General features: G+C 39.5%; 2 protein-coding genes and 1 long non-coding RNA gene across 3 annotated transcripts; 2 read left to right on the top strand and 1 right to left on the bottom strand.

Moving 5' to 3' along the window:
• The first annotated feature begins 306 nt into the window (after positions 1 to 306).
• Positions 307 to 2,344, top strand: LOC112436388 (uncharacterized). The gene is made up of 3 exons (XM_076883092.1): positions 307 to 574; positions 673 to 955; positions 1,088 to 2,344. The coding sequence occupies exons 1-3, from the start codon at positions 312 to 314 to the stop codon at positions 1,739 to 1,741; spliced, it is 1,200 nt and encodes a 399-aa protein (XP_076739207.1). The 5' UTR covers positions 307 to 311; the 3' UTR covers positions 1,742 to 2,344.
• A 6,097-nt stretch (positions 2,345 to 8,441) lies between these two features.
• On the bottom strand, positions 8,442 to 9,522 carry LOC143418505 (uncharacterized). The gene is made up of 2 exons (XM_076883587.1): positions 9,235 to 9,522; positions 8,442 to 9,053 (listed from the first exon to the last, which is right to left on the bottom strand). The coding sequence occupies exons 1-2, from the start codon at positions 9,514 to 9,516 to the stop codon at positions 8,601 to 8,603; spliced, it is 735 nt and encodes a 244-aa protein (XP_076739702.1). The 5' UTR covers positions 9,517 to 9,522; the 3' UTR covers positions 8,442 to 8,600.
• Positions 9,523 to 23,142: 13,620 nt separating this feature from the next.
• LOC143418504 (uncharacterized) lies at positions 23,143 to 23,656 on the top strand. The gene is made up of 2 exons (XR_013098495.1): positions 23,143 to 23,422; positions 23,556 to 23,656. It is a non-coding gene; the product is annotated as an uncharacterized LOC143418504 (long non-coding RNA).
• The last annotated feature ends 566 nt before the right edge of the window (positions 23,657 to 24,222 follow it).

Below are 24,222 nucleotides of genomic sequence, written 5' to 3'. Positions count from 1 at the left end.
GACTGTTCTTGTAGTATCTACGAATGTTAACACACAACATCCCACAATAGCAAAAACAATATTCCAAACCGTAGATACAGTATAAAAACCTCTGCCCCTGCAATGATATCAGTACAAAAACAATATCAATATCAAAAATATATCTCAGCTGTAAACAAACAAACAATTGAATAATTGACACACAGCTGATTTATGTTGGGTAAATTGGGCCAACCACACCTTCTTCCATTCTGGCTTAGACTCAGTGGGGTTCATAAGGCAAGACCTTGAGGAGTGATGTTTTTGGTAACAAAAAAAAGACAAACACTGTAATGTCTGGTCGAGGAGGAGTAAGAGCAAGGGGCCCAGAGAGAAGAGCAGGCCCAAGGAGAGGGCAAGGTATAGGTGTAAGAATGCGTGGTGGTGGCATTCCAAGGGCTGCAAGAACAGTAGTCAGTGATGAAATCCGTGCCACTATCATTGACCATGTAATCAACCATGGTCTTTCACTAAGAGAGGCTGGTGAAAGAGTGCAGCCCAATTTGAGGCGGTCAACGGTTGCCTCCATTATACGCACCTTTCAACAAACCAACAGGTAAGTATTGCATTTTACATGGATTGTTCCTATTCTCACTTGACATGTCAATATGGTCATACAGTAATGCATATGTTGAATTGTCTGTCTTTCTAAAGAATGCAACGTCTTCCACCCTCTGGGGGAAGAGGAAAGCTCCTCAGTAATGATCAGGAGCTTGCCATTGTGGAAATGGTTACTGCAAATAATGCAATAAAACTGCGTGAAATACAAACCAGAATTGTGGCGGACCATGAGATATTCGACAATATCGATAGAATCAGCCTCACAACCATTTCGCGGACATTGTCCAAACATAGAGTGCGGATGAAGCAGCTCTACACTGTTCCCTTTGAGAGGAACAGTGAGAGGGTCAAGGAGCTACGACGACAATATGTCCAGGTACAGTGTATATTCAATCCAATGTCCAGTTCTATAAGCTTTGCACTTTGCAAGTAGGTAACCTACACAATACTAGGTTACAGTACAGTATGGTATACAGTACTAACATGACTTACATAAACTTTGTTTCAGAGAGTTATGGAATTGGAGGCCAACCAGGCCCCTCATGAATTCATATACATCGATGAGGCAGGATTCAATCTGGCCAAAAGGCGTCGACGTGGACGGAATGTAATTGGAAAAAGGGCCACAGTTGATGTGCCAGGACAGAGAGGGGCAAACATTACCATGTGTGCAGCAATTGCAAATGCAGGATTACTCCTTCACAGATGTCAGGTTGGACCCTATAATACAGAGCGCTTGCTTGCCTTTCTCAATGATCTCCACCAGCGCCTGGTTCCAGAGCAGGGTCAGGAGGGTGAAAACATGAGGACCTTTGTAATTACCTGGGACAATGTGGCTTTCCATCACTCGCAAGCAATAACAACATGGTTTGAAGTCCACCCAAGACTGGTGAGTCTCTTCCTTCCACCCTATTCACCTTTCCTCAACCCCATAGAGGAGTTCTTTTCTGCATGGCGGTGGAAGGTTTATGACCATCAGCCACATGACCAGATGTCCCTCCTTGAAGCCATGGATGCTGGCTCCAGGGACATCACAGTTGACGATTGCCAAGGGTGGATCCGACATACCAGGCGGTTTTATCCCAGGTGCATCGACTTGGATAACATCAGATGTGATGTTGATGAAAACATGTGGCCTAACCCTGAAGATCGCAGAGATTAGATGCAACTTTTTTGCCTTTTTTTAGCCCCCCTCCCCCCCTTTTTATCTTGGCTTTTTGCTGTTGTTTTTTTGTTCAGAATGCTCTTGTGTGTTTCATGGATATTTTGTTCACTGTAAGCAATACTGTAAAACTTTCTCTGTCCTATCATACCGTGTTTCTACTGTACCTCCTGTGGTAAACAGTAAAGAAACAAAAACTTGTTTGCTTTTTACTGGAATGCTTTTGAATGTGAACATTACTGTACATGTGGACATACAGTTACCAACCAAGACATTTCTGGTGTCAATATGGTGGATTGCATGTTTCGCATGCAAATACCTGTGAAACTGAAACATAAAAGTCTATGCAGTTTTTGTAATGTCAATAATAGCCAGTATTTTGAAACCTGGTGTACTTTGATTGACTGCATGTACCTTGTGAAGTGAAAACAAGTGTTATTCTTTGACAGACTAATTTCATTTTGAGTCAGATTTATAGTGTTTTTGTACAGTTAGTGTGTGCAGAGAAAGATGTGTTCTAATTTTGAAATGAGGAGTTAGTATATATTTAACAAAGTGTATTTTTGGGAAGGATATTATCCATTTGGCCAATTGTGTTTTGTAGGTGTGAGTCTGTGTTAAGAGTTTAGAAAAAGTATCTGAAGTATGGGTAGGCGCTTGTTAGCGACTGTAAAAAACTGTATTGGAACAAGTCTGCCAGAGATCAGTAATATCTTCCCCACTCGCTGTCTGAGGAGGGTGCACAGTATCCTGCGGGACCAACATCACCCTGCGCGCCACCTTTTCCATCTGCTGCCCTCAGGGAGAAGGTACAGGTCTATACAGGCCAGAACATCCAGACTGGCCAACAGCCTGTATCCACAGGCTGTGAGGCTCCTGAACTCTCTGCCCCCCTCTCACGGACAATAACCATATCCAACTTCTTAATAGCAATGAACTGGTCTGCATTGGTGCATCATATCTTTATTCTCTTCCCCCTCCTGCCCCCCCCTCTTTCTTAAATAGATAACTATCATATCTGATATCATATCTCACAGTACAATAATATTGAATGGGTTGCATTGTTGTATTTTGTCATGTTTCTCAGGTCTTTGTCTGAATTTCTACGAACATTATTGCTAAGGATTGTCTTATTGCATTGGAGTCACACTGGGTTAAATATGTACACTTGGGTTTTAAGGGGTATTTATTATTTTCTTCTTTTTTTGGGGTTGTATGGAAGCCCCAAACGCAATTTCATTGTTCTTGACAATAAATAAATAAATACTAAAAAAAACTGAGATTCTTCTTTACTTTGATCTGCATCTCTAGTTTACAGGCCATGTTATTGAGGCTTCTTATACATGGTATCCTTTATCCATTTTCATTACTCTCCTTTCTCTTTTCTTTTTGTAAAACTAAATAAACACAAAACAGATAATTACCTTCTCATTCACTGAACATACATAATGTACTAATTGAAACTTAGTTTTCATGACAACCAGCAAAAAACATAAATCTTAAGGTTGCCTAAATTAAACATAAACATCACCTTCAGTTAACTAGCATTATTGATCATAGCAAGTTAGCCAACACATGCTAATATACAGTCGCTAGCACACAAGTAGCTTTACAAATGAGTAATGACCACACAGCTGAAATAGTAACTCAGTATATGCACATTACACATGCATCACAAATCAGATAGTTAAGGTTATAGTATGTAATGAAAACTTACAGGCATGCGTGGGCAAAGGTTTTACCTCCACTGAGCACTTGTAGCAAACTAGCTGGGCATTACAACTTCCCAAGTGCCAACTGTGGCCACAAGAGGGTGCCAAATCATACAAACAAAAGCATATTACCACATTAAAGTTATACCAACACAAGCAGAGTGCCTTTACAGTTTTTGCCCACTGCTTGAACACATTTTGCAAAACCCCGCTCGCTGTGCCAAACTGTACACACAAGTACACATGACACAACACTGGGAAATATACTATTCACATCTGTGCCAAATTGAAACTCTACTCCCAAAACCTAAACTCTGCTGTCAAAACCTAACATTCCTTTGTCAAAATGTAACTCTGTTGACAAAATGACACATACTTGCATCATATGCAAACACTGACAGATCAGGGGGAACACACTAGTCTTCTTTATATAAAACACTGCAGTCCTTGATTCCCATTGTTTATTCAGAAGGCACATTTACAGGAGACACATTTCCAAACAACCATAAACGCAAATAGACCTACTCAATACTGTACATTGCAGTACCATGAATACAGGTACAGCAAATAAAACAACAACAACACAATAGTACTGCAATAGAAAAAACACTATACTGTAAACACAAAAAACCATGACAATTGTGCATAAGTGGGCTCATGGATCCCGCCGTCTGTTGGGGTCTGGCCACAGGACCGCATCAACATCGCAAGCAATGTCCTCTCCCGCTAGGCACCGGGGTAAATATCCTCTTGCTCTCCCTCCATCCATGCTTGCAAAGTTCTTGGAATGGCTACGCTGAGGGCTTTTTGTAGTTGGCTAATTGGTGTTCGGTTTTGCAAGTAGGTGCCTTCAGGTGTGTATTTGAGTGGTTGCAATTACCCGATGTGTTTTGTATTTTGGATACATGTGTTTTCCGAATGGCACCCTGAGATTTCATTTTGTGAGCGAAGTGTCTTATGTATGAAATAGAGTGTAGCATGCAGGACCATGTGTGTTGCATGAGGGAGTAGGTGTGTTGCATAATTGGTACTGGGGTGCAAAGCAGCGCTTTTGTTTAAGGTAGGGGGTACATGTGTTTGAGGTATGGTAACAACAGCTTCACGTTGTGTTACTTTAGTCTAAGCATGGGTTTGTAGTGTTCAAGCAACGGGCAAAAACTGTAATACCTGCATTGTGTTATAATTTCTGGAGTAAATGTTATGGACTACTGCACTAAGGTATAGCAGGACAGGCATAGAGATGAGTCCACAGTCAGAGTACATAAGAAGATCATTCATAACTTGCTTTTTTGTATTATAATGATTCATAATTATAATTATGAAATCTGAAAAACAAAACAAAACAAAAAACTTTTCAAATAAATCATTCCTCTGCAGATGATTGGTTTGCTGTTTTACAAGATTTTTTTTTTTTATTACATAAAAAGAAGGTTGGAGATTGGCCTGTAATTAGATAGGACATAAGACACCTGGATCAAGTAAGAGCTTTATAAGCAATGGTAGTTACCACCACCTTAAAAGCCTGCGGTATCTACCCTTTTAATATAGACAGATTATTCACATTTAGAATTTAAACATTATTAATCAGGCAACTTATTTGAGCAGCCTTGCAGGAATGGAGTCTAAAGGGCATAATCATGGAATGATTAATAAGAGAGAAATAGTCTAAACTTCAGAAGTCATTAAAGAAAACATGAAACATTACAACTATAAAGGCTGATTCACACCAAGGACCCCTGCTGTCAAAAAACGGACATAGATTTAACACTATCTGTGAAGCATGAGTTAAGAGATAAGTGTTAAAAGTTTTTAGAACATATTTAGCGCCATCTTGTGTCAGTGCAGAAAATTAAGGTTCAAGGTTCAAGGTTCATTTTTTGTCACGTGCATAGTTATACAAGTATAACACACAGTGAAATGTAGAAATTACATCACCTTATTGGTTGCTTGCTGGTTATAGACTTACATTAGTTTAAGTTACTAGTTAAAGTTAAAGGAATACGTTGGAGTCAAATTGTTAAATGTTGTCATTCTGTTACTTAAAGTCTTGGTTCAAACTATATGATTAAAGACATTCCTTTATTTCTGACCCCCTCCCCAGCCTGTTGAATGGTGGGGGAGACTATAGTGTTTTACAGTTTTTCTCGCTTGGTTTGGCTCATTTCTTGAAACCGAGATGACATTCTCAAAACCATAAGGTCATTTGGCCAAACAGTCTTACAGTTCTGCCCAACATTATAGCTCACTAGCAAAATCAAATATCCTTCCCCAAACTCTTCGTCCATGCTTCAAAAGCAGATTCCTTTCCCATATAAAAGGTCAGTACAGTCAAAATAGCACAGATCCTTCTCGATTGCCTTGGCACATGTGCATTCATTTAGTGCTTTTGTCAAAATAACCTGGATGGTTTAGCACAACACCATGGATCGCCTGCAAAAGCTCATATCTCTCCCAAAAGAGTTTATCCATGTGTCAAAACTAAATATCCTTCTCTTATAAATAGTCAATGCCCCCAAAATGCATTATACCTTTGGCATTGTTTAAGCACTGCAAGTCAAAATGCTTAGACGTTTTGTCACTGAGGCACAGGTCTAGCAACAGAATACCACTATGAATAAAACTAAAAGATTCTACATTAAAATCAGCCTCCAATAAACCACTCATACTCAAGGAAACTGTAAACATTTTTATTCGTACAAAGAAATGTTAACATTAGAGAACATACTGTGAAAAGAAAACATATACAGGATTCTGTAAATGTGAACAGTTATAAACACAAACAAAAAACCAAAACAAACTCTAGCCTACCATACTGTAAATAAAGTTTCAGAACTATAGTACAGTAATATTTTCAGTGGTCGCCATTGTCACCCTCTCTTTCCTGGCCACCATCCTCATCCCCCTGGCCATCGACGCACTGCTCTCTGTCAGAGTTTCTCTCAAATGGTACCCTGTAAATCTGTTTCATGGTCATCTGATGTTTCTTCAATACCCGGTCTATTGTGGAGATGCTGATAGAGTTTATATTTTGGAACATTACATTGTCTAGCAGGATTGCATTACGAATCTGTCTCAGTGTGATGGCATTATTTGCAATGACCATGTTGCATATTTCTCGTCCTTGTTGTTCATTTAGAAGTTTTCTTCTGCCACCCACTTGAGGCTGTCGTCCAATCCTAGACATACAAGTCAAAGGTCAACACTGTAAATTTGTTACGAAATGAGTTACCAATGTAATTGTACTGCTGTTTTATGGTACTAAAAGTGTGATGCAATGCACAGTGACTGGAATACTATTCACAGTATTTTCTCCATTTTTTTTCTTTGTCATTTTTATAGTATCATATGACATCACATGAAGATATTACAGTACTCTAGGCCTACACACACACCAACACTGAATAGTTCAATAGCATAGTTCTGTACCTGTTTTCCCTGCGAAAGGTTTGGATGATGGAGGAGACTGTAGACCGAGGCACATTAGGCTGCACTCGGCGACCTGCCTCTGCCATTGTGAGGCGATGGTTTATAACGTGGTCAATAAGGGTGGCCCGGATTTCATCTGGGACATCATGGTGCCTCCGTGCTCCTCGGCCTCTTCCCCCTATTCCTCCACGCATTCTCACTCCTCCTCTTCCTCTTCTTCTTCCTCCTCTTCCTCGAGCAGGAAGTTGCTGTTGTACTTGGCAAGGTGCTTCCATGTTCACACTGCAAATGAAACTGGCCCCGGGCCAAGCTCTGTCTATATACATTTGGCAGCAGCCATAATCACAGACAACACCTGTCAGGTATCTAAACAACCTGTTTGATTGGTCATCTGAGATGTGGGAAACTGCTCCTTCGTTAGTTCTAATTTCACCTGATTGATTGTCAAGTACTGTCATAACTTCCAAGATATTCTTCCATGGTATTATATCTTTGACTAATTTTGACAGTTGAACAGACAATTGTGCATATGATGACTTACACAATGAAACCATGCTGATATGTTTTGGAGTGAGTAACCATTTCACTGAAAAATCAACTAATCAGTTTAGATAGCCAAGATCTATTTATTTGGAAAATGTGCTAAATGTGGGCTCATTGTGCTAACTGTAGCTACTTGTACATAATCATTTGAAAAGAAGCACAGAGTCAGTTGAGACATGTACTAAAGCATTTGCAATTTGATAAAACCAATGAAAAATGCCATTCTGTTGTGAACAATTGCAAGGTGGTTTGGAGATTTGTCCATGTTATTTTGAGAATGTCATCTCGGTTTCAAGAAATGAGCCAAACCAATCGAGAAAAACTGTATTATAGGGACACATCCTATGTGAGGGTTCTGTTTTCTTGTTTAGTAAACTTCCTGCCTTTATGACCCTTTTGGTCACACACACACACACACACACACACACACACACACACACACACACACACACACAGTTTTAACCTTTTGTGACCATAGGTTTTTTTTTTTTTTTTTTACAATGGGTGTTTGTTTACAGTTTTTGCCCACTGCTTGAACACATTTTGCAAAACTCCGCTCTCTGTGCCAAACTGTACACACAAGTACACATGACACAACACTGGGAAATATACCATTCACATCTGTGCCAAATTGAAACTCCACTCCCAAAACCTAAACTCTGCTGTCAAAACCTATCATTCCTCTGTCAAAATGTAACTCTGTTGACAAAATGACACATACTTGCATCATATGCAAACACTGACAGATCAGGGGGAACACACTAGTCTTCTTTATATAAAACACTGCAGTCCTTGATTTCCATTGTGTATTCAGAAGGCACATTTACAGGAGACACATTTTCAAACAACCAAAAACGCAAATAGACCTACTCAATATTGTACATTGCAGTACCATGAATTCAGATAAAGCAAAAAAAACAAGAACAACACAATAATACTGCAATAGAAAAAACACTATACTGTAAACACAAAAAACCATGACAATTGTGCATAAGTGGGCTCTGTTGGGGTCTGGCCACAGGACCTCATCAACATCGCAAGCAATGTCCTCTCCCGCTAGGCACCGGGGAAAATATCCTCTTGCATGTCGAAACCATCCATGGATTGCTGTCACCTGAATGTCGCCGCAGGCCTGTTCCATTGCCTGCAGAAGAGGCATGCGGGCATGTGGTTGGCGGTCATATACTCGCCATCTCCAAGCCGAAAAAAAATTCCTCTATAGGGTTCAAAAATGGTGAGTAAGGGGGCAAGTATACCACTTCAAATTGATTGTGGTTGGAGAACCAGGCCTGGACCAGAGCAGCCCCATGGAAACTGACATTATCCCATATCACCACAAACCTGGGCTGATCTGGTCTGTTCTGTACAACTATATCATGGAGAGCATCTAGAAATGTGAGTATGTGTTGGCTATTGTATGGACCTAGTATTGCATGATGATGCAGAAGCCCTCGAAGGCATATGGCGGCACATAATGTGATGTTTCCCCCGCGCTGCCCTGGGACGTGCACAATTGCCCTTTGGCCAATTACATTACGACCCCGTCGTCTTGTTTTGCTCAGGTCGAATCCAGCTTCATCAATGAAAATGTATTCATGAGGCTGTGCAGCTCCATCCATGGCCGAGATTCTCTGAAAAAAAGGGGAACATATCACTGTACTACAGTGCTACACATACAGCACCCTCACCCCATCACACAGGTACCTGTGTAGCTCTCAGAATAGATCCATGTGGTACTGATATGGTACATATTCAGCTGCTACTGGACTTCACCAATACTCTATTGTAAATGTAAGGGACAGTTACACGTACCCGTACATATTCAGCTCGAAGTCCTTTGACCCTGTCACTGTTCCTCTCGAATGGGACTCTGTAGAGCTGCTTCATGGTGATGCTGTGTTTACCCAAGATGCGTCTGATGGTGGTGATGCTCACATGGTCTATGTTGCTGAACACTCGCCTGTCTGCAAGTATTTTCCGTCGTAGCTGGTGGAGACGGATGGCATTGTCTGCCCTCACTAGGTCCACAACGGCAAGTTCCTGCTGTTGTGTGAACAGGCGTTGCCGTCCTCCCCCAGAAGGTCTTCGAGTCATTCTGGAGAAATACAACCACATATTGTCATCGGTTTGCTTATTTTTCTTACAGTACTTTACTGTATGTACTGTGTCATCCACTGTACAACACTGTACTTCAATATAAGGAATCAGCCACTTTGGCTGCAAAAGGAGCATTAGCACCCCGTACACTTGATATGGTAATGTGATATACTGTAGAACAGTGCTATGAAACCATCTGAGTAGAGCAGAAGGTATGGAGGTGAAGACAGACCTGTTTTCTAGTCGGAATGTTCGTATTACAGATGCCACTGTGAAGCGGCTTAGATGTGGGTGGACTCTCTGCCCAGCTTCCCTCATAGTCAGGCCATGGTTGATGACATGGTCCATCAAAGTTGCTCTTATTTCATCAGAAATATGGGTCCGTGCATGGCCTCTTTGGCCTCCTCCTCCTCCTCCTCCTCCTCCTCTTCCTCCTCCTCCTCCTCCTCCTCCTCTACCTCTTCCTCTTGCTCTCCCTCCATCCATGCTTGCAAAGTTCTTGAAATGGCTACGCTGAGGGCTTTTTGTAGTTGGCTAATTGGTGTTCGGTTTTGCAAGTAAGTGCCTTCAGGTGTGTATTTGAGTGGTTGCAATTACCCGATGTGTTTTGTATTTTGGATACATGTGTTTTCCGAATGGCACCCTGAAATTTCATTTTGTGAGCGAAGTGTCTTATGTATGAAATGGAGTGTAGCATGCAGGACCATGTGTGTTGCATAAAGGAGTAGGTGTGTTGCATAATTGGAACTGGGGTGGTACATGTGTTTGAGGTATGGTAACAAAAGCTTCAACTTGTGTTACTTTAGTCTAGGCATGGGTTCATGGTGTTCAAGCAACGGGCAAAAACTGTAATTGGAATAAGTTTCTAAACCAGCGGGGCCTGTGGAAGCGCAGACGCAACAGAATACTTGGCTTGACTTTGACTCTTTGTCAGCATGGCTACAGTGGTCAAGTAAAACCTGGAATGTTTTCTGTTTTCCATGACTAGTGATGAATAGTGCTAGCTTTTGGAGGGCATTTAAAAAAATTTTTTTGTTAAACTATCAAACCGGGACCTCTACACACATTACTATGATTTGATAATAACTGTGACTTATACGGATTAAACAGAGTATCAGTACACTTGGAAGCTCTCAGTAATTAGTAATTTGTTCCCACATGATCTTAAAAAAATAAAAAAATCATAAGCAGACTTGGTTTTGAGTCAAAGCCATGTTGAATATTAGTTTGAAGTGGAAAATGTCCTGTGTTATAATTTAATTTAATTAATTTATTTATTTATTATGGTGCTTGACCCCATTCATCCACCACATGCAATGGGACTCATTGTGGCATCATCTCATTTTGCAGTTGGCTTTACTTTCTTTCCCATGTCATAATTACTTCGTCCACTAGAGTGCAGTGCTACACTATAGTTGGACTGCATGTCCTACCAAACTGCTGCACTATCAAGTCATGCTTTACAGTTTTTTCTGAATGCTTAAACCCTAACTGTGATTCCTGTAGCACAATCTCTAAAACTATTCAGACTTATAGCAAAACCACTCACTGAGTTTGCAAAACTAAAAGCACAAAAACTGCTTTGCACTCAGTTTGCAATTTTGTAACACACACTTTGCAAAACTGTAGGCACAATTCACTGCACAACACTCAATTACCAAATTTCCAACACACTCCTAGCAAAAGTATACACATGTATGGCTATCATTAACACTAATTTGCCAACTGTCTGGCACACTTTCACATGTCAAAACTTTCTTAGATAATTAGTTCACTTTGCAATCAGCCTAAGCACTATAATACAGGTAAGCTGTGTGTGCGGAGTACAATGGAGCGAGCAGAAAGAGTGAGAAGTAGAGGAGGCCGAGGAAGAGGACGTGGAGGTGAAGAAGTAGGATGAAGAGGACGACAAGGACAAGGAGGAGCAAGGAAGACGAGGAGGGGGGAGAGGAAGGGTAGGAAGAGTAAGAAATAGAATTGCTGATGACATCAGAGCTACAATAGTGGACCATGTCATCAACCGTGGAATGACCCTGAGGGTAGCTGGCCAACGGGTCCAGCCTAAACTGAGCCGCTACACTGTAGCAAGTACCATAAGGACATCTTGAAATGAGAATCGGTTAGTACAGTCACTTTGCACAAAGATTTGTAGCACTGCCATATGCCAATGAGAAACACACCAATACCATTGATGTAAAAATACTGAAATTGTTACTTTACAGAATTGCTAGATGACCAGATGCTGGGGGCAGAGGAAGCATGTTCACTGCAGACCAAGTAACCCATATAGTCATTATGGCGATTGCAAATACAGTTTTTCTCAAATGCTAAAACACATTTCACAAACGTTACCACCAGGTCCCCCAATGTCCAAACACAACACCCTTCTCTAAAGCTACATAAACACAACCACACCTTCCCACTGCAAAACTCAAACTCCCACACCAAGAGAGCAGCTCGAAGCTGTCAAAACTGTAAACACTATACACAGCATTACACACTACAGCAAAACAATTGAAAACACAATGCTCAATTTGTGAGAAGGTTCTTTGTTTCATAACTGCCAATGCATATTTTAGAAACTATACAGTAACGGATCGTCGTAGATCTCTGCAGAGGATTAGGCATTTAGATTTGTGAGTTTCATATGAGTAGTATAAATCTATAGAAAATCCTGCATGTACGTACACTACTGTAACACAACTCAATGCAAAAACAGAATCTATTGCACACAACAGTAATCTTGAAAACATGAACAGGGTGTGAAGTTTTTTTATTTACGTTATTCACACCACACACACACCACAATCACTGTGCGGCATCATGTCGCTGAGCTGTTGCTCGCATCTCGTCCGTAATGATGGTGCGAGGTTGTCTTGCTCTCCCTCCTGGACCTTCTCCTCTCCCATGTTGGCCTTCTCCTCTTCCTCGTTGGTCGCTCCTCTTCCTCCTCTCATTTGAACTCCTCTTCCTCATTGGCCTGCTCCTCTTCTTCCAGGGCCAGCTCTTCTCCCTCCTCTGCATCAAATTCCTCTTCCCCTGACTCTGCCTTCATCCATTGTGTTTGTTTGGAACCTTCAGCATACTGTGCACTCTGAACTTGCTTTTACATGTGGGTACAGCATTAGCAACAAGTGTCTTCAACTTTGAGTCATTGTGTGTAGTGAATGACGCCAGGTGTGTTCCCTGTGTTCAAAGATTGGTGACTGTGGCAAGCATTTTGCATCACATGGGCTTTCATTTGAGGATATGAGCAGAGTTGTTTTGCAACATGTGTTTTAGCAAGGAAAAATGTGTTTAGATTTATGAGTACAGAGGGTTGTGTTTTGTGAATTGTGTCTTCATGTGACATGTGTTTATGGTACTGGAATATGGTGGCTACATTTAGTAAATGTGTTTAGACTACTGGTCATTTGGGTTACAGGATTGGCTTTTGTGTTTTAACATTTGAGAAAAAATGTAATCCTATACTTGGAAATAAACACTTGTGTTTGTTTTGATGTGTTTGAATAAACACCAGTACTTGAAGTTTGGATCCCTCTATGCTTATGGATCTATGACAGAAGTATGAGCTCAAACTGACATAGCCTACCTTGTGCACAGAGAAAGCAAAAGCCAGATGTGTTTTGTATTCATACCATCAGTGTGCAGTTGGCGCATTGTGTGCTTAGTAGATGATGGCTTGTGTGTACTGTTTGATACGGAAACACCATTTTTACGAAGGTGTGAAGAGTTAATCTAGCTGTGTTTGCTTTTGCAAGAGAACTACAATGTTTTGATTATTGGGTGACAGGTTTTCTTATTTGTGTGAAGAGTTTTGCAAAATTAGCCAATAGTTACAAAAAATGTGCTTAAGCAATCAGAAAAAACTGTAATAGGGGAAAAGGTCCCTTGCATGATGTAGTTTTCATATTTGAATTGTGTTTGGCTTCTGGACTCATATCTTTTTGTTTGTGAAGTTTTGAGGTATGAAATTACTTTATTTGCTGTAGTTAATCATCTGTTTTCTCAAAAGAAAACACTTGGTGGGACTTCTTGAACAGAGACAAAGCTGTAGCATCGATAACAAGGGCAGATAAAATACTGAGACAAAAAGACTTCAGGATAAGGGGAACCCCCCACTCATGGCACACCTATGTGCCATGAGTGGGGTTTCCCTCACATAGTCTTCAAATTGACAAATTGTCAATCCATCCTACGATTCAATTTTATATATACATGTACATGTTTTAGAATATTAAATACTGTATGTTTGGTTTAAATTTATCAATGGTATTTATAGAAACATAGAGGGGTTCAGGTAAGGACCGAGAGGGAGGGTGTTTGGTGGGGATGTCAGACATGGAGACGCTGTCAGGCATTCTGCTGGGCATGGTGCCCTGCTTCCTTGCTGCCGGCTCCTTGCCACTTAGACTGGCAGCAGCATGCTTTGACTCCATCCCAGCAACAGCGTCAAAGATTTGGGCTGGCTGCCACAGGGTCTTCAGCCAATCGGGGCAACACACTGCCAGATCATTTCAGAGGCAGCCAATAGTAAGGCTTAATTTGTTTTGTGTCATCCCTCCCAAATGTGAATTCCTCCAAACCCACAAGGTACACAAATGCACATGGAAACACAATCTAAGCTTTCACTTAAAGACAGAGTTCACAGATTTACACTGACTCTGTGTATGTCTGGAAAGAGGAAGAGTTACATAAACATTCTTTGTGGTTGGAAATGAATGCACCTCTTCATAGCACAACTGCCTTCCCATGCCTTTCTGTCAGTATTTTTACAGTTTTTTCTGATTGCTTAAGCACATTTTTTGTAACTATTGGCTAATTTTGCAAAACTCTTCACACAAATAAGAAAACCTGTCACCCAATAATCAAAACATTTTAATTCTCTTGCAAAAGCAAACACAGCTAGATTAACTCTTCACACCTTCGTAAAAATGGTGTTTCCGTATCAAACAGTACACACAAGCCATCATCTACTAAGCACACAATGCGCCAACTGCACACTGATGGTATGAATACAAAACACATCTGGCTTTTGCTTTCTCTGTGCACAAGGTAGGCTATGTCAGTTTGAGCTCATACTTCTGTCATAGATCCATAAGCATAGAGGGATCCAAACTTCAAGTACTGGTGTTTATTCAAACACATCAAAACAAACACAAGTGTTTATTTCCAAGTATAGGATTATTTGCAACCGCCATAATGACTATATGGGTTACTTGGTCTGCAGTGAACATGCTTCCTCTGCCCCAGCATCTGGTCATCTAGCAATTCTGTAAAGTAACAATTTCAGTATTTTTACATCAATGGTATTGGTGTGTTTCTCATTGGCATATGGCAGTGCTACAAATCTTTGTGCGAAGTGACTGTACTAACCGATTCTCATTTCAAGATGTCCTTATGGTACTTGCTACAGTGTAGCGGCTCGAGTTAGGCTGGACCCGTTGGCCAGCTACCCTCAGGGTCATTCCACGGTTGATTACATGGTCCACTATTGTAGCTCTGATGTCATCAGCAATTCTATTTCTTACTCTTCCTACCCTTCCTCTCCCCCCTCCTCATCTTCCTCTCCCCCCTCCTCGTCTTCCTGTTGCTCCTCCTTGTCCTTGTCGTCCTCTTCATCCTACTTCTTCACCTCCACGTCCTCTTCCTCGGCCTCCTCTACTTCTCACTCTTTCTGCTCCCTCCATTGTACTCCGCACACACAGCTTACCTGTATTATAGTGCTTAGGCTGATTGCAAAGTGAACGAATTATCTAAAAAAGTTTTCACATGTGAAAGTGTGCCAGACAGTTGGCAAATTAGTGTTAATGATAGCCATACATGTGTATACTTTTGCTAGGAGTGTGTTGGAAATTTGGTAATTGAGTGTTGTGCAGTGAATTGTGCCTACAGTTTTGCAAAGTGTGTGTTACAAAATTGCAAACTGAGTGCAAAGCAGTTTTTGTGCTTTTAGTTTTTGCAAACTCAGTGAGTGGTTTTGCTATAAGTCTGAATAGTTTTAGAGATTGTGCTACAGGAATCACAGTTAGGGTTTAAGCATTCAGAAAAAACTGTAAATTATGATCAGCACAGGTTTTCACATAGAGGTGGCACCCACATTGCTGCTACTACACATGGAGCTTTGTCTCACTCTTGTGGAAAATCCAAGTAATACAACATGATGGTGCACAACACAATTTTTCAAAAGATAAACAGTTTTATATTAGTATGTGTCATTACTTGTATTCTGTAAGGCAAGTTAGCATTTTTCTTAATTCAAGAAGAACTGAAGATAGTTAGTTATTTGTTTTCTTTATTGATTTTTAATGCATTTCTCACTTGTCTTACATACATGTCGCATCTAGCACAAAACTAAAACACAAATGCCAAAAATTGTAAAGCGTAAACAATGTCATCAATAACAATGGAAAAACAAAGCATTACATGTTCAAACTAGTCAGGACAGGTGCTGTTCAAACCCCCAGAACTTAGACATTTCAGTCATAATACATGAACCGTCCTGTGAACATCATGGTTTAGTCTGAAAGAAAAAATGAGAGAGAAAATGTAATCCTTTAGTGACAACTTTGTATTGTTTTCTCTTGAAATAAATAAAAGAAACAACAGCAACTTTTATTATTATTATTATTATTATTATTATTATTATTATTATTATTATTATTATTATCATCATCATACTATATGCTCCAAGATTAGTGGACTAATCATAATGAAAGTTTGCATAAACATTGCACAGGGAAATTTGAGTGCCAACATATATATGGCATATACACGTATTTCATTCAATAACCAAAATTGTATATATTTGTCATATTTGAAAGTTCAACTAAGCACCAAATGGAATATCATAATACAGTTTTAGAAGCTGAGAAAAAAAAGTAACTGGATTCCTTTAGGTTTTGTGAAGATGTTGCTAGGCCTAGCAGCACCACCACTTCCTGAGACGCCTAAAGCTTGCCAACCTTCCTCCTCCCATCCTCACCATGTTCTACAGGGGCACCATAGAGAGCATTCTGACCAGCTGCATCTCATAATCCTGCCCATGTTTACGAAATTTAAATTGTTATTGATCCTTTTACCTTAGTCTTAAAGTGTATATTTATTTCTTACTCTTCTTATATTTATTGTTTTTTTTGCACTGAATGGAACTGGAACCTCGTCGTCTTGTCTCTCAATATACTGTATTGTTTAAAGCAGAGATGACAATAAAGTTTGCTTTGACTTTGACTAAAGTCAGGAGAACAACTGAGATAATCCATCCACAATGTGAGGTTAGTCATTAACATACTGGTGCATGGGCTGCGCTGTACACAAAAATGCATTTTCTCCTCCTGTAAACGGACACATAAACGGACACACAAATGTGTGTATGCAGAAGCAGGGAATAATATGCAGAAGCTGAGATAAATAATGTGCTACAATGTTCATACTATACTGATTTTCTATACAAACAAGTTCCTTATGCGCATATACTTTTACTTAGCACTTTTACTTTGCACATTGTCCAAAAGAAAATTGGATTCCTGTAGACACAAAAGGAAATAACTGAACTGCAGAGCTTCAGTGCTCTCTTCTGAAGTCCATTGAGCAGGTTAGGGAGGAGAGGATTTTGTCTAAGCTAACATCCATCATGGACAACAGCTCCCATCCCCTGTCTGAGACTGCACGAGCACTGAACAGCTCGTTCAGCAGCAGACTTTTACACCCACAGTGTAGGATGGAGCACGACCACAGGTCATTCTTACCAGCAGCTGTCAGACTCTATAAGACAATTTAACATCCTTTTGGTTAGCTTATCTCCGTACAATTTATTCTATACATATTTCTTTACATTGTTACCTGTATATACGAACTTCAGTTGCTTATGTATATAGGACCACTTTGTGTCTTCCTTTTATATTTTATATTTCCCCCTGCTATAAGAGCTGTGTAACACCCAAATTTCTGGGATAATGAAGGTTTATTCTTGTCACGGTCCAGCAGATCTGCCTGAGAAATAATCTGCTTTGTGTTTTCTCTTTCCTCTCTTCCCCTCTCCCTCTCTCTCCCTCTGTCACCTGGGCGGAGTTCATTGTGGGCTCCCACCTTTGGCCTACATACCTGGGAGATGGGTAACACCTGCGTCTCATTAACTGGCCTTTACTTAAGGGAAGAATCGAGACTTCTCTTCGCTGGATTGTTGCTTAACCTGTGTCAGTGAAATCCTGGCTGAGACACTGCAATCTAGTTCCCTTGGTTTTGCTTCTTGTGTTAACACATTGTTTTCCTGTGTACAGACACTGTGGACCTGCCCTTGTTCCTTACAAAGATTCTGGTGTGAGAGAGGAGTGAGAGACTGGTAAGACACCAAGAGAGACAGAAGAGGAGTGAGACTGTTCACCTGCTTTTCCCTGTGGATTCCCTGGAGCCCTGATCCCCGCACCCTTGTATATAGCACTTTGTCACTGTTGTACATTTCACCCGGTGTTTGTGAATAAACCCTTCCTTTGAGCCAAGGAGTCCTGTGTTTGAGTCCCTCCAGTTAATGTGACTATTCTATTCTATTGTATTCTATTCTGCATATAAATTGACTGGCAAGCAAACACAGATTTAATATTAAAGTTAATTAAATGTATTAATGCTCAGTGAAAGTGGAGAGAGACAGGCAGAGATCAGTAAGGACAAGGATTATGTAGACAGACGGAAAGAAGCATACTACTGTTTTTCAGACAGGCGCAGAGGACAATAACATTAGGACAGTAAGTAATTAACATTTATTTATATATCACTTTTCATAGATAAAAATCACAAAGTGCTTCACATTAAAACCAGAAACATAAATAAAATAAAAATATAAAACAATGACAAAAATATTAATTAAAAGCTTGTTTGTATAAAAATGTTTTTAACTGCTTTTTAAAAGAGTCAATGAAGTCTACACAGCATTAAACACAACAGAAAGAGCCCTGGTGCCAGTGGCTGAAAAGCGTGTTTTGATATGGGACCAACAGTAACCTCTGACCTGACGATCTAAATGCTCGGGAAGAAGGAGGTTTCAACAGGTCAGAGATATACTGTGGAGCTTCACCATATAGAGCTCTAAAAGTTAAAACTAAAATTTTTAAATGAAACCTAAAATGTACTTTTCAATAATATGTGACCTCTTGTTAGTACCAGTTAAAAGTCTTGCTGCAGCATTCTGTACAGTCTGAAGGCGATCCAAAGCTTATTTGCTGAAACAAGTAAAAAGACCATTACAATAATCCAGATGAGAAAAAAATTTATAGCATGAATAATCATCTCAAGTTCTGCCTTTGACACCAGTAGTCTGAGTTTAGAAATGTTTCTTAGATGATAAAAACAGTTCTGAACCAGTTGTTTCTCAAGTGACATTGAACTGTCAAATATGACACCCAATACAGCGTATGAGTGAAGAATTTAAAAAAAAGACAATGTACCAAAGCTTAATAATCATGAGCAAGACTGCTTGGATATATTCTAGTTCTCATTCCACCATGTGTGTGTGTGTGTTTCCACAAAGTCTATGAAAAAATTATGAATTTTGAAATATTTAACAATATTTCATGTTATTTAATGAGGTGAAATATTTGATTTTATGTTGGTTATGTTTTTTTTTTGTTTGAATAAGTTTGGGTTTTGGTTGTAAGTTCAAACAGTTATTCCTCTCTGTGTTGAGATTATTTATCAACATAAGCAGCTTGGGGCGCATTTACGATAAAGTCAGCCTCTACTATAATTTCTTCAAAAAACAAAAACTGGAGATTAACTCAATAACTGACTCTTATTAGAAGAAGCAATCACTAGATGTGGCCCAGTAATTATTTATAAGAAATATTACTTCAGAAAAAGCGCACTGAATAGGTTTACTGTAGCAATGTACTTTGTATGTGATGTATATAGAATTCAAATAACCTAAGAAAAGGAAATTAAATGACTTAGCATAAGTCTTACCAATTGGATCAACAATAGCCTGTGCATTCCCAGCAGCGTGATTCACAACACATCGGAAATTCTGTTGTGTATCCCAGTCCTGTTTCCTCACTCGGACTTGACTGACTCCAGTATAAACATCGCCTTTTTGTACTGAAGGGTACTGGATGAAGTCTGTCAAGGCAGTGTCGCCTTTGGTCCACGAGAAAGTCACTGCAGGTGCACTGAAGTTTACTGTAGCAATGTATTATGTATGTGATGTATCAAGAGTTCAAATAACCTAAGAAAAGGAAATTAAATGACTTAACAAAAATCTTACAGACTATAACAATATCAGCCTGTGCATTTATGTGCAAATTCATTCAAATTGTTTAGTTTTGTATATGTTCACAGAGCTTTCATGTAAACTTGTTATAAGTCAAATAGAATAAGATAAACTGATTAAATGTGAATTAGCATAAGGCTTACGTGTTGGTCTGACAGGAGTCTGTGCATTCCCAGCAGCGTGATTCACAACACATTGGAAATTCTGTTGTGTATCCCAGTCCTGTTTCCTCACTCGGACTTGACTGACTCCAGTATAAACATCGCCTTTTTGTACTGCAGGGTACTGGATGAAGTCTGTCAAGGCAGTGCCGCCTTTGTTCCACGAGAAAGTCACTGCAGGAGGGTTAAAGCCGGTGGCAAGGCAGCCAAGAGTGACCATATCTCCACTTTCAGAACCACATGGTACCAGAGGAAACACAGTGGGTGCAGTTGAAGTGTCTAAGAAAGGGGAGACAACACTAATTAAGATACCGGAATAGAAATACAATAATATACCACACATTTTCACTTAGAAGTGATTAAAGAGAAAACACTTGAGCTGATTATGTTGCGTAATAAATCCCATCTTGAAAGACATTACATTTTAAATGTTTAGCATTTCAAATGTCCCGATTTATGTCCCATTTCATTGATCACTCTCCATTAGTGTTAAATATTAATATTATATAGTAATATATATATTATTATATACTAATAAGTGTCATAAAAAACTGAAATAAGTAAAAAGAATAGCATATATACATCTTATTGACAGTAATGGTGACCAGACACAGAGTGATTTCATCTTCAGGCTAAAATTGGTCAGTGTGCAGCTGTGAGAGGATGTGGATTGTCACCGCTGGCTCTGTCCCATCAGGAATTGATACTCAGCTAAACAGGGAGATTATGTATAAGTTTAAAGTCAAGACATGAGATAAAATTATGTATATATGACGACATATGTATGTGTACGCATGTGTGTGTATTGTAACGTACTGTTTTTCAGATCTGTGGTTGTGAAAAAATCTGATGGGGAGAAAAAAAAATTATGTATTATGTGTTGTACCTCAATTTATTGGCTATTAGTTCTCATCAAACTTTATCTTTATTTTTTTTAAATTATTTTTAAATTCCTCCAAAAGTTGAAGCTGTTGAAATGACTAGCACTTTCATATGAGTACATTAGAAGTTAAAGAAACTACTCAAAACAAATTCTATATGACTTAGCATAAGGCTTACCTGGTTTTATGGTTTTATTTTGATTTATTACAAAATCATAGAGCAAAAAAACATTTTTTGGTTTTTTTTCTCACCTAGTGTGTTGTCTATCTCGCTTTTATTCAAAGATCTACTTTGCCCTCCTGTAAACACAAGTGAATTCAGTATCTTCATTCACATCACTGGAATTTACTGTGTGAAAACTTGCTGTGTTGTACACTTGATTCAGAAACTGTAGTGATCAGATCAATTTTGCTGGTGACGTCTGCTCCATTTTTCAGCCATTTGATATCATGTTTCTTTGGTGCAAACTCTTTGGCAAAGCAGGAGGCAGAATAGGTACCGTCCTCATCAGGAGAGGAAATCACTTTATGAGTTGGATTCCTCTTAAACAGCACTGAAAAAAAAAGATGTACACAAATGTATGTATGCAAAAGCATTGAATTATTAATTTAAATGAACATACTATTCATAAATATAGAAATCCATCCATCCATTTTCTTGCGCTGGAAAGTCTGTCTTGCAACCCAGTCCTGTCTCCTCACTCGGAGTTGAGTGACTCCAGTATAAACATTCTCTTTCTGTACTGCAGGATAGTGAATGGTGTTTGTCAAGGAAGAGGACCAAAGGAAGGAACCTTTTGTCCATCACAGGAGGGTTAAACCCAGTGGCAAGACAGGCAAGAGTGACCATATCTCCGCTCTGAGAACCACATGGCATCAGGGGAAACACAGTGGGTCGACTTGAAGTGGCTAAGAAAGGGGAAACAATAATAATTAATATACCACAATGGCAAAACAATAATAAAGCACACATTTTCACCTAAGATTAGTTAAAGATAGACTTTAGCCTTTAAATGTTTATCATTTCAAATGCCCCGAATCCCAATTTGTTCATCAGCCTCTGTCAGTGCTATTATATATATATTACTGTTGTTATAAGTTCCAGATTTTGTTAGTGTATAGATCATTTTTCTAAATTATTTTAAAATGCAGAATGTGGACAAAAAAAAAACAATAAAAAAAATGAAATAAATAAAAGAATAACATAAAGTTAGTAAACTTCGTTTCACAGTGTTGATGGCAAACTCTTTTAAGAACACATTAAATTTGATTCCACTTCAGCATTGATATTTGGCTGAAATGGTTTACTTACCTGATGAAACAGTGACTGTTGTCCCCTTTCCCCAATAGTCTACAGCACCGTATCATAGTACTGAATATACTTAGTACTGATGATACACAGAAGCAATTACTTCTGGGACTAATTAATTATTACATTATATTAATTATAATATATTATAAAATCCTATCAAATCACCCAAAATACGCTATCTGTTAATAATAATGGATTTCGAGACCCTTAAAGCACTTTACAATTCCACTATTCATTCACTTTCACACACTGGTGGAGGCAGCCACAGTTGTAGCCACAGCTGCCCTGGAGCAGACTGACAGAAGCAGGGTTGCCATATCGCACCATCGGCCACTCTGGCCAACACCAGTAGACGGTGAAGTAGGTAGGTGAAGTAACACAACGACCAAGACAGACGGAGCTGGGGATCGAACCAGCAACCTTCCAGTTACAAGATGAGCTTCCCAACCCCCTGAACCACGGTCACCCCACAAGACCATTTCGACGATATCGCATTTTTATAGCAAATGTATATGAACACAATTCACATTTGAAGTGACACTGACAAAAAGTCTGTGAAGGTTCTCAGTCATCCAGGTCATCATAATGTAAGGAACTTTGAAAGAAAAGTGTCTGGACTTCTTTATGTTGCTTGAACTTGAACAAAAGTAACTTGAACAAGAAATTTTTCGCTTTTCTTTCCAAGCTCCTTAGACCACACTGACAAAAAGTAAAATTAGAACTTGCATCCAATGGAGACATATCTTAACTGATGACGCTGTAACTGGAGAGCCATTTTATAAGTCTTAAAGCCATTTGAAATAGTTAATGGATACTGTAACAGGGTAGCCCTTAGCGGCTGGAAACACAGTGAGACAGACCAAGGCAAGTGTAGTGGAACAAAGTATTTATTCGCTATACGGCTCTCCTTACAACAATTAACTTGTCGAGCTTCTTTACAGCACAAAAATCCCCCTCTAATGACAACTGGCAGCCTTAAATATGTTCAGCTGTCACAGACTCAACCATTATTCCACTCTCAGGTAAATTCTTAAATCCCAACCTTCCACCACAGTATACAATATATCAATAAGAATAAATAAATACATAAATACATTTTCACATTTACATATTAATAAATATTTCACACTTAATGTTACACCAAACCCAATATTATAAAAACCCAGAAACCCAAGCACAAAAAGATTCACCACACTCTTTACCCATGGTCTCTCCCGGAACCTTTAAATGGTGTCTGGACCCCCGGGGAAACATTTGCCCAAACACCTTGAAGAGGACACAGGCAAGAAAGGTGAGTAATCATTAACTTACAAACACTTATTTACACCACTTTTATCCCTAGATTTTACACACACATTTGCCTTAGTTTCCCTTATTGGTAAACCTTAATCACAATCTCAAACACCATTCTTCTCTCCTGACAGACAACCACCACATTCCTTGACGAGGAGCAGCTGTGCAGGATCTGAAATAAGGCTACCAACTGATTTTAAAATTCCCAATAAATAGACAATAAATATTTAAACTGCTTGTGTGCAAATCCATGCTTAAAGTGCAATGCTCATAAAGTGCTTGATAAGGTGCTTTTAATAAAGTGAACAGTGTGCTCCAAAGTGCTATACATATAATATAAATAAATGCAGTAAGGGAGTCCTCTTCCTTACATTTCCTCCTCCCTCTCTTAAGCGCGAAGTGCTTCAGTCCTCTGTCATCCTAGATAAACAATCAGCAACCACATTTGACTTCCCCGGCCTATACTGGACCGTAAAGTCATAAGGCTGCAGAGACAGGTACCATCCTGCAATGCGGGCATTCGCATCCCTCATGCGGTTCAACCACTGGAGGGCACAATGATCAGTCTCCAGAGTGAAGTGACGTCCCAGAAGATAATACCTCAAGGCCTCAATAGCCCATTTCATGGCCAAACACTCTTTCTCCACTGTCGAATACCTCGTCTCCCTGTCGAGTAGTTTCCGACTCAGAAACACCACAGGCCTTCTTTCACCATCCACCTCTTGCTGAAGGACAGCACCAAGGCCAACTCCTGAAGCATCAGTTTGCAAGATGAATGGCTTGTTGAAGTCTGGACTG

The sequence above is a fragment of the Maylandia zebra genome, linkage group LG4 (genome assembly GCF_041146795.1).
Source record: "Maylandia zebra isolate NMK-2024a linkage group LG4, Mzebra_GT3a, whole genome shotgun sequence".
Lineage (NCBI taxonomy): Eukaryota > Metazoa > Chordata > Actinopteri > Cichliformes > Cichlidae > Maylandia > Maylandia zebra.
Note: the sequence above shows the minus strand (reverse complement) of the source record. Positions and strands in the feature narration are given on the sequence as shown.